Raw genomic sequence first — 11368 nt, forward strand, 5'->3', positions numbered from 1 at the left:
GCACAACCAAAACAACCATCTTATTAATATATTAACTACTAATAATGTTTTTATCATTATAAATGTGTTATTTTTAGGTGCGTTCATGCTATTTCGTAATTACCGTAATTACGAGATCGAAATTCCAACTTGTAAAAAGCGTTCACGTCCGCGTAGAACTCGTAATTACAGCTTGTAAACTGGGGATTTTCTGAGAGCTCCTACTCCTACCGGCATATTCATTTAGGTGTTGATATCGTTCAAATATCACGATATCAACGTTGATATCGTGATATTTGTTGTCATCTCGAAACTACCGTAATTACGACATGGCATTAACACAGCATTGTTGGTGCTGTTGGTAACTGAAGGAATACGTCAAGTTTCTTTTTTAGCAGTAAATGTGATATACTAGATACGGAGGAATTAGTGGAGAAGATCATAAATTCTATACATACAAAACTTTGCTTTATAAAAGCATTAATAACCACAATCGTTAACACCACTCTACTCACCACAGTGAGAATGTATAGTAGTCTGAGGCAGACGCGTTTCGCTGTAGTTTAGTACTCTGCGCTTGCCGTAGTCGCGTGTGCTGCTAGTTACTTTGTTTCTGTTGGAGGGAGTTTTGGATCATGTTTCTAATCTCCGAGGAGGACTAAATCATGGCGCAAAGTTTTCCAAACGTCACTCTTTCATTGACTTTACCGATATCCTGCCAGATTTGCCTCGGAAAGGTAACACTTTTAATACACTTAGTTTAACTACGGCAGAAGTTGAACACAAAGTCGTGCAGTGCGCGCGTGTACTTCATGTTTGTTGATTGTTGATGCATCTCGGTCTTTAAATTAAAACCACTTCAATGTAATACACAGTTCTTTTATCATCTATCAGTGAAGATACTGTAAAAATACGCGCATGTAAAGATAATAACGTTTCTGTAACTCAAAACAGCGATAGGTTTATTACTAATAAAACTATCGCTGTTTTGAGTTACAGAAACGTTATTTCTTAATCAGAAGGGACGCTTGGTGCTATACTGTAATACCCTTCTGATTTAGTTTTCTCCCAAAACACAAATGAACAAAACTGACAATTCCAGCACTCACCTGAACACTGTGCTCTGCTGTTAATGAATCCCTGAAATAATCACAGAGGGTGATGTCAGATGATATGGACCAGATAAGCAGGAATGTTAAAGGGATAGTTCACCCAGAAAATGAAAATTCTGTCATCATTTGCTCACCCTCAAGTTGTTCCAAACCTGTATGAATTGATGGGCACCATTGACTTCCTTAGTATTTTTTTCCCCCATACTATGGAGGTCAATGGGGCCCATCAACTGTTTGGTTACCCATACTCTTCAAAATATCTTCTTTTGTGTTCAGCAGAGGAAATAAATCCATAAAGGTTTGGAACAACTTGAGGGTGAGTAAATTATGACAGAATTTTAATTTAAGGGTGAACTATCCCTTTAATGTTAACAGTCATGATGTTGCATTTACCTTTTGGTTTGCTCTGATCTACACCTCAAAGGTGCGTCAGCCGGTCATTTGTTGCAACAACCATGTGTTCTGCTCCAACTGTATCAAAGTTTGGCTGGAGAAGAGCAGTCAATGTCCCACCTGTCGAGTGGCCATCACCCCAGAAAACCCCTGCAGAGAAATCATTGGTAATGAGACCTCACAATCATATCTTGTTATTTTTTCAATGTAAGCTATAGAACTTTGTTTGTTTTAGGTAGGATGAGTGTGATTATATCTATTTCTTTCTCTTCTGTGTGTGTGTGTGTGTGTGTGTGTGTGTGTGTGTGTGTGTGTGTGTGTGTTAATGCTCACAGGAGCCACAACTGACAGTGAATCCAATGAGAGCTCTTCTGCGAAGAGACGCCTCCGAAAGACTCGAGGGGAGCTGCTTTTGCGAGAATATGAGGTATTTTTTTCTCAAAGACCCAATGAAATGGTTTGATAAATACAAATTTCTTTCCTGTATTGAAATTCAGTGCAGAAAACTGCTACGCCTCTAGACTCCAAATTGGATTTCATGTGATCTTCAACACGTTTTAATACATTGCCCGGCCCAAAAATTTCGCTGTTTGGATTTAAATGCTTAAGAGTCTATGATTGGATCATTGTTGCAGTGAATATTATGCTTCTAGCATGTTATATGTTTGGCAAACGTTCTTCTAACCCTAATTGATGGAGTGTGTAGCTTTTCATTTCTTAGACAACCATGTAGGAAGACACATCATGGCCATATTCCAGGATGACAATGCAATGCACCTCTTGATGGAAATAACATCATCACAACATTTATTTCCATCAAGTGGTGCATGCATTTTTTGTCAAGATCTTGTAATGTCAATGCAAGAGTCCAGCACTCTGTAAAGTCTCCTCCAGCACATCCCAAAGACTTTCAATGAGTTTAACCTCTGGACTCAGACGAGACTCATATGTGTAAATGATTCTTCATGCTCCCTCCCAACCATTCTTTCACAGTTTGATCCTGATGAATCTTGACATTGTCATCCTGGAATATGGCCATGATGTGTCTTCCTACATGTTTGTTTAAGAAATGAAAAGCTACACAAGAAATGTTTCCAAACACTAACATGCTAGAAACATAATCACTGATCCAATCATAGACTCTTAAGCATTTGACTATTTAAATCCAAACAGCAACTTTTTTTTTTTTTGGCCGGGCAGTGTAAAATATGCCTTAAAAAAAATTTGACCTAGCTATGCAACGAAAGCCAGAGCTTATGAATCATCTGTCTTACAGGATGAAATCGAAACCCTCTTGAAAGAGAACGAGGACTTGAAAAGCAAAAACCTGAGCCTTGAGATGCAACTTAAGACAGCTCTGGAACCGAGCACGGTCTTGGTTGCTCAGAGCGAAAGCAGTACAGTTGACCCGAGCGCTCTGGAGGAGTCGGCCAATAAGCTGAGAGCTGCCAATGACCTCTACAGGAATGTCAAACAGGACCTCGAAAAGCTGAAGGAAGTATGAATGGAATTGAAAAAAAAAAAAAAAGAGAGATTAGACACTGGCCAAAAAAAGCGCAAAACTAGAAATATCGCCCCATAATTTAGATAATCTGCATTGACTGTGCTCACTTGGTCATTGTTATTTTCATAAATCATCTTTTGTCAGTGGATAATAATGTTCTGGTTTCAAATATTTTGTTGTACATTCTAAGGAAAAAAATTTTTAATGTGAGAAATTGTCTCATTTGCTATCATCTAACTATTTTATACATATTTTTGGCATTATTTGGGCTACTCTCTAAACATCAGCATTGGTATCAGTTGTTGAAAAACCCTTATCATTTATATCATATTACAGTAAAGAGATATGGTTACAATGGCTTGGTGCTTAGTCCACATCTAGAGCATATATATATATATATGTATATAGTCCCAGCTTTTCTCTATATTCTAGATGAATTTTCACTGACCATTGGAAATATGGGAAAGGGTGTTATTTGTCTTCTGTGCTTAAAAAAAAAAAAAAGCAACTATTCTGAAAGAAACATGCTTCTTTCCCTCAGGCTAACAAAACTCTGCGGTCCCAAAATTTTGACCTAATCCAGGAAAATATGCACTTGAAAGCAGAAGTGGACAGCAGATCTCCTCAAAAGTAAGCACAATGTTCATTATACGATGTTGGTGAAGTGTACCGACTTGCATTTTGAGTTAGATTAAACGTTGACAACTACAAATAAAATATTCTTTTTTTTTATATTTATGGATATTTACACAGTATTAGTGACTCAGATCTTTCAAAGTTGATTTTATTTGTGGTTTGTCTGTGTTTTACTTTGAGGTTTGGCCGGTATACAGTCGCAGCTCTCGAGGCCAAAATTCACCAGTATGAGCGGGACGTGGCCCAGCTGAAAAGAGCTCTGGAGCGCAGCGATAAATACATCGAAGAGCTTGAAGCCCAGAACCAGAGGGATGACCCTCAGTCTGAAGAAAGTGTTTCTTCAAACGCTGCCTCTGGAGGGACTCAAAACGGAGGGATTGAAAGGATTGCCCTGATGCGAAGGAGCCTGAGTGAAATGGAGGAAACTTCTGTTTGTACAGACCTGGACCGAAAGTGTTCAGAGCTTCCCAACAACCACGGGCACCTCCTGACTACATCTGATGTGTGTTTTCTTGGAGGGACCTTGAGTCCACACAAGGATGGACTCAAAGATGTTACGGTTCCCTCTACACCCTCCTCGGCTCTCAGATCTCTGAGCTTGAAGAGTCCTGTGGTGTGTAGTGACCGAAAGTTAGGTCTCAAACCTCTCACTTACCTGAGAAGACTGAGTTTTGATGATTGCCAGGGCCCAGCCAGCTCTTCCTCAATCAGCCAAAGCCCAGAATCCTTCCAAGGCAACAAAGGCGCTCCTTTCAGTCAGAAGACCGCTGTGAATTCAGACAGAGAGGTCTTGTGTGGAGGCTGGATGGACTGCGGACCTGAGCTGCCCCGTCTGGATGAAAACAGAGAGAATTTGGAGCCGTCCGAGGACCCTATGGGAAACAGTGAGGCTTGTATGGATGCGGCGTACCTGGACAAGATCTCTGAGCTGGACTCTATGATGGCTGAGGGTGAGAGCTCCAACAGTCAGGTCTCTCACCTTCCCCTGGCATCATCCTCATCCTCACGCTCGCCAGACTTTGATGCCACCCAAATACCAGAACTGGATTTCTGTAGCAACCTCTTGGCTGATCCTGGAACAGCAGGAGAGCACCAAACCACACCTTTGACACAGGAGACCACCCATTGTGATGTTGAGGTCAGTGACATGGCTGGAGATACGGTGGAAAATCCCGGCCAGCCCACCAAACGCAAGTGTCCCACAGGATTGTCCATCTCCAGCCCCTCCAAACTCTCCAAACTAAAGTAGAAGCAGAAACATTTCAAGTGTTTTACAGCATGATCTTCCAGCATGATTTCAATGACTTTTCAGGAGAACAACAAGATTTAACAGCCTTTCTGTTCCATCAGGGCTTTTTATTACAAATTTGCCTCACTGTTCATTATGATGACGGCAGTGTGCGCTGGATCATGTTACTGTATGATATAAAAACCATTTCAGTATCCTGAGGGGATAAGGTGTTACCATTACACTTTTCTCTTGAAATTAAACATATTTTTTTCTATCGAATTTCATTACCTGGCATTCTGAATGAATCTGTATTTAAGCTGTGAAAACAATAAATGCTATTTGTGCATACAGTTTGAAAATAATAAGTCATTTTCTATTTTTCAGATATTTTCGTAAATGTTTTTGTACCTGGATGTTATCTAAATAAAAAAAACTTTGTATGCCTTTAATTTTCACATTTTCAAAACCTTTGATTTAGTGTTATGATAACAACAGTAAACGTAATTTTAGTAATAGTGCACGCAAATACATTGTCTTTCTGTGTTCAGTGCTGAATTATTTCATGTGTCTTCACCAGAATACTAAACAAATCCATTTACTACCCACATCCTTCACAGTCTTTTAAAGAATTAATTCATGCTAGTGAATTAACACTTCATTAGCTCCAACTAAAAGCGCTGGGCGATTAAAAATTCATGCAGTGATTAGAGTTTAGTGAAATATACATGATAGTTAAAGTTGCGTAATCAATCAAGGCAATGCCACCATGACGCGTTAACGTGAGCGAAATTTAAATATTCAAATACAATATATATCTGATATAAATAAAGATTATATTTTGATGTCTGCGAATTTCTGTTGACGTCATTTGTAATGTATGAATATTTATATCTAAACGATTTTCGTTATATATTTCTTTTATGCAGATATTAATTCGTTTTTCTTTTTTCCCTTTATCTTATCTGATATATAGAGTTGCTTAATGAATCAACGCGGTGCAACCATAAACATTAGCTAAATAAAAATATTCACGTTTGCAAATTCTCTTGAAACTGAAATAAACGAATAGCTATGGAATCAACAATGGTTACAATTTATTGATGCATTTTATTTTTAGCAAACGTTTAATACAAATAAAATTAAATGAATTAGGCTACATTATTTCGCAGTTAAACTATATATTTCATGTTTCCATTTTGCTTTTATTTCATTCATTAAAATAAATATGCTTATTATAAACATTTTTATATTATTTATAAAAAAAAAAAAAGATTTATGCCCAACTTAAAAGTGTCTGATTAGGTTGGATGTATCTAAAAAAAAAGAAAAAGAAAAGAAATCTATTATTTAGACATTTACACAGTCAGCCCTCATTTGCATATCGAATGTTAGCGGTTACACTGTTACCGTTTAAAGCAACAAACAACATTCTAAATCTGCGAAGGCACCACGCATGCGCACAGAATCCACAGGTATGGAAGCCCCCCTTCTCCGTCATTAGGCCGATTTACAGTTCGAGGAGGACATGAGACGAGAAGAGGCGCGATGATATGAGAAGAGAGGAGGAGAAGAGAGTCAATCGCGCTCGTCTCGCGAGAATAGGCGAGGCTGCCGGACGAGATGTGAGGGACTCAGGTGTAAGAGCGCTCCTCATCCACACACAGCAGAGCCAAACAGAGACGCACACACACACACACTGCGGGCTTCTTCTCTGTACCATCAGCAAGCGAGCGCTACCGCATCCGCCCGACGCCAGAAGAGGAGGCGGGAGGACCTGGCCTCTCTCGCTTTGGGTTTTATCCTCCTTTCGTGCACTTTATCTAAACCGGATCTAGCGCAAACATGATGTCCATGAACAGCAAACAGGCGCATTTCGCCATGCATCCCAGCTTACCTGAGCACAAGTACACAACTCTGCACTCGAGCTCGGAGGCGATCAGGAGAGCCTGTCTGCAGACTCCACAGGTAAACGAGCTCCAAACTTCTTGCTTTTCTCCTGCGTTCTCCTCTGCGCGCGAGGAGGAGCGCTGGAGGCGCATATTCTGCCTTAATGTTTTTTTCATGTATTCCACAGCAATCATCCGCACGCCTGTGATCTTTTCTGAAGGCATGCTCACTGAAGGCTCAGGCTTCAGCCTTTTCTTGTATTAATTTTTATGACTGGAAGCCTCTTAAAAGGAATATTCTCTCTGTGTTATGTGTTGACACTATTCCCCAGCTGACATCTCCACTTTCTTTCTGTTTCTCTGTTTTTCTCGCTATCTCTCTCTCTCTCTCTCTCTCTCCCCCCGACTCCTCCAGCTACAAAGCAACATCTTCGCCAGTCTGGATGAGACGCTCCTGGCCCGCGCCGAAGCTCTGGCGGCCGTGGACATGGCCGTGTCCCAGGGTAAGAGTCACCCGTTCAAGCCCGACGCCACGTACCACACGATGAACACCGTGCCATGCTCGTCCACCTCCACCGTGCCACTCGCCCACCACCACCACCACCATCACCACCACCACCACCAGAACCTGGAGCCGCCCGACCTCATGGAGCACATCAGCTCTCCGTCGCTCGCGCTGATGCCCAGCGGTCACGAAGGGGCCGGTGGAGGAGGCGGAGGAGGCGGCGGCGGGGGCCTGATCTCCACGTCGGCCCACCCGCACTCACACATGCACGGGCTCACCCACCTGTCCCACCAGGCTGCTATGAACATGAACTCGCCGCTCACTCACCACGGGCTCTTACCGGGCCACCACGGCGGTGCGCACCAGGGCGCGCCGGGACTCCTCAACAACGGACTGCCCTCCATCAACGACTCGGACACGGACCCTAGGGAGCTGGAGGCGTTCGCGGAGCGCTTTAAACAGCGGAGGATCAAACTCGGGGTGACTCAGGCGGACGTGGGGGGCGCGCTGGCCAACCTGAAGATCCCAGGCGTGGGCTCCCTGAGCCAAAGTACCATTTGTCGCTTCGAGTCTCTAACTCTGTCGCACAACAACATGATCGCGCTCAAACCCATCCTTCAGGCGTGGCTGGAGGAGGCCGAGGGCGCCCAGCGCGAGAAAATGAGCAAACCCGACATTTTCAACGGCAGCGAGAAGAAGCGCAAGCGGACCTCCATAGCGGCCCCGGAGAAGCGATCTCTGGAGGCGTATTTCGCGGTCCAGCCTCGGCCGTCCTCGGAGAAAATCGCGGCTATAGCCGAGAAATTGGACCTCAAAAAGAACGTGGTGCGAGTATGGTTTTGCAACCAAAGACAAAAACAGAAGAGGTTGAAATTTTCCGCGGCTCACTGATGGACTATATAGCCTACTTCTGTAGGGAAACAAACAACAAAACAAAACTGACTTTTGGGGACCAAGGAAAATCGCTTTGGCTCAAGCGCGTGTGCTCATGATTAGTACCGTTTGATTTTCACAACTCATGTTTCTTTTCACTGTACTGGTGAATGTGAAGTATGCAAATAACAGGTAATCCAGACGAACTACTTTTCTGCGGTTCGACTCTGCATTTATTTGTGTTGCCCCGATGACGTTTATTCCGAATGACGACGAAAAATAGCCATTGATGGATTACCTCATAGTTTAATTCTATCCTATTTATTTATTTATGTATTTATTTATTTATTTATTTATGTTCAGCATATTTGTGTACTTACTCATTCGTGACAGGGAACTGCTATATTTTTGATTATTAAATGTGTTAAAAGCAGATCCCGTTTCCACAGTCTTGCTGATGAACATTCAGTATTTCAAAGGTCTGCTCTGATGAATACAGAACTGAACAGGAAAAGAAAAGTATACAGAGTCCCTTTTAAATAAAGGTGGCAACCACCGCTCGTATTTGTTGAAATTGCACTGAAATCTACTGTTATTTAGATTGGTTAGATATATTCTAATGCTTTTGTGTATATATATAAATATACGTACAAATGACACTTGCTCACCGTGCAAAACTGAATTCCCAGTTTTTGATTTTATTACTTATGATTTAGTCTATTTATTATTGGTTTGGCAAATCAGAATTCTTCCTCTGCGGATATTAGTTAACTCGCATGATAAAGATGATTATATTTACGAAGCAAAATTGTCCTGAAATATAATTTCGTTGGTTTGTATACTTTGGTTTGCAGTGCAAACATTCTATGCATTGAAAGAAGAAAAAAAAAAAATTACCAAGCACTACATAGAGTATCTACTGGTAGACCTTTGTGGATGGTGTAAGTCACTGTTTAATGCCTGTTTTCACATAAAGACACAACGTTGTTTGTCGTGTTAATTGTTCCTGAGAAGAAAAAAAAAAAAAAAGGTTGTGATGATTTTATTTTGTGCACACGTATGTTTACAAACAGCGGCCACGTGCGCATCACTCTGTCATACCTGTGCACCTGTCCAACAGTCTGCTGTCTCTCCATCTTCTCATCCAAACTTCTCTCATTCTGTTAGCCAAATCCAGCTGCAGGGCTCCAGTCCCGGCGATCTTCTAAATAAACGATGGAAAATCAAAGTGGAGGCTGTCATTGGGGTGTATCTTATTCTACAGCACAGACAAATCTCAGACATATTTAGCTACTGTATGATTGTTTATATTTTGCCTACACATAAATGAGAAATGAAAAAAATATTAATGTTTATCAGGATTGGAAATGATCAGAGATATACACATACTCACAGTAATAGATACACATGTGGTACAATTACATTTAAAATACATATTAGGGAAAGAAAGCGAAAATATGGACTTAAAAGTTGTGTGCCATAATTAAAACGTAAAAGATAATTAACATGCAATGGCGCAAAAAAAAAAAAAAAAAAAAAATCAACTAAATATGAACCAAACCCTGGATCCAATAGCATTTCTTTCTTTCTTTCTTTCTTTCTTTCTTTCTTTCTTTCTTTCTTTCTTTCTTTCTTTCTTTCTTTCTTTCTTTCTTTCTTTCTTTCTTTCTTTCTTTCTTTCTCTGTCTTACAGTTGCTTTCTAATCAGCACAAATATTTGATATACAGTCATTACTCCAGAAACATGCATTATTTATACATTTTTATTGCTCTTCATTTCCATGATCTGGATTTCTCAGACTGCATTCCGTTAGACCAGTGAAAATAGTTTTTTTTGTTTTGTTTTTTTTTTATTATTTTTTACTGACGAGACGAGAAAATGTCTTCAATTTAACGTAATAAATTGCAGACAAAATTGTAAATACATAAGATACAAAATGGTCTAATGAAAAATAGCTTAATAATAATAATACTTTTTAATAGATGTCGCACGATTTCGGTCATGATTCTCCTTTAGCATTACATTTGAATAGGCCTATACCCTTACTACGGTTTATTAAATAATTCATGCTCTGTGGTTTGGAAAATTAATAAACGGAATACAACAAGACACTAATTAAAAAGCTCGGTAATTGTTATCGGCGCCCTAATGGGGTGTTAGTGTGTCAAACAAATGGAATTTTTGGCCATGCACGTGTCTGCTAAATGAGGTAACATGAGCATTACGTTAGATTTCCATCTGAATAGAATTCTGCGATTCGATATCGGCTTTTAATAGCAGCCGAAAACTCCTGGTATTATTTCCTCGAAACAGACCCGAAGGCTGTAGGTGAGATGAGGGGTTTTACCCCGCCGAACTGATAATAAACATTTCATGAAGCCTGAGAGCAGGCCGTCTCCAAACAGTCTCACTAAAGAAACGCGTCTAATTTCAAAAGTTTGTTTATTCATAAAAAAAAAATAAATGACACTGCAGATCTTTCTCACTGTAATATTGAAGAGATATTCAGGGGGGAAGGGGAGGGGAGCTTTACATTTTGCTGCCTTTAAAAAAGATATGTTATATGTAGGTGATGCAATATTAATCGCGCTTTGCTGATATAAAATGCAATATTTTCAGACAGCTATCGGGGTTTTTCAGGGAAGCACTTGATGAAAGCAGGTCGCAGATGCAGTGCTGCTGCTGGAGAAAGAAACATTTATTGCTCCTGTTTGGCTTTTGGCAACGAACAGAAGAACGCAGTGAGTATATGGACATTTTCTTTGGGAAAGGATGATTTGACTGGCACTGAAAGTCTCCCAATCTAGTCGTGCTTTTGGATCATTTTGCAATTCGACGCTCTCCTGGCGCGACAGCATATTAAGTGAGAGAAATATTCATTTTCAGCTTTAAGTGAGTTTCTGGCATCCAACTCACACCTCAGATACAGTCTTTTTTTCTTCTATTTTATATAGAAAATTTCCGAATCTTTCCAAGAAATGATTCTCTGTTATTTTATTGCTGTTGTAATTTTTATTCGGCTATTTGCTGTTTGCCTTGGGATTCAGTTTTGATATCGAATCCGTTTCTTCCCTCACACTATAAAATATTTTGTCAAATAATCTAAAATGTATTCAAGGTAAAATCTAAATGAACTCGTTTGTAGAAGGCAACTAAATAATCGACTGCATCAACCTGACTACATTAATTACAAATAATTGTATAATTTTTTTTTTTCTTTTTAAATTAAAATAATACAGGCTAATATG

At 40.2% G+C, this 11368-nt stretch overlaps 2 protein-coding genes across 2 annotated transcripts; both read left to right on the forward strand.

Annotated features, from left to right (window-relative positions):
• Nucleotides 1-477: 477 nt before the first annotated feature.
• Nucleotides 478-5342, forward strand: obi1 (ORC ubiquitin ligase 1). Its single transcript, XM_084425725.1, has 6 exons — nucleotides 478-716; nucleotides 1516-1651; nucleotides 1820-1911; nucleotides 2761-2982; nucleotides 3530-3618; nucleotides 3805-5342. Exons 1-6 carry the CDS (start codon nucleotides 645-647, stop codon nucleotides 4871-4873), a joined length of 1680 nt encoding a protein of 559 aa, XP_084281851.1. The 5' UTR covers nucleotides 478-644; the 3' UTR covers nucleotides 4874-5342.
• Nucleotides 5343-6389: 1047 nt separating this feature from the next.
• On the forward strand, nucleotides 6390-9563 carry pou4f1 (POU class 4 homeobox 1). Its single transcript, XM_084426962.1, has 2 exons — nucleotides 6390-6820; nucleotides 7157-9563. Exons 1-2 carry the CDS (start codon nucleotides 6698-6700, stop codon nucleotides 8135-8137), a joined length of 1104 nt encoding a protein of 367 aa, XP_084283088.1. The 5' UTR covers nucleotides 6390-6697; the 3' UTR covers nucleotides 8138-9563.
• The last annotated feature ends 1805 nt before the right edge of the window (nucleotides 9564-11368 follow it).

This window comes from Rutilus rutilus (assembly GCF_951802725.1).
Source record: "Rutilus rutilus genome assembly, chromosome: 12".
Lineage (NCBI taxonomy): Eukaryota > Metazoa > Chordata > Actinopteri > Cypriniformes > Leuciscidae > Rutilus > Rutilus rutilus.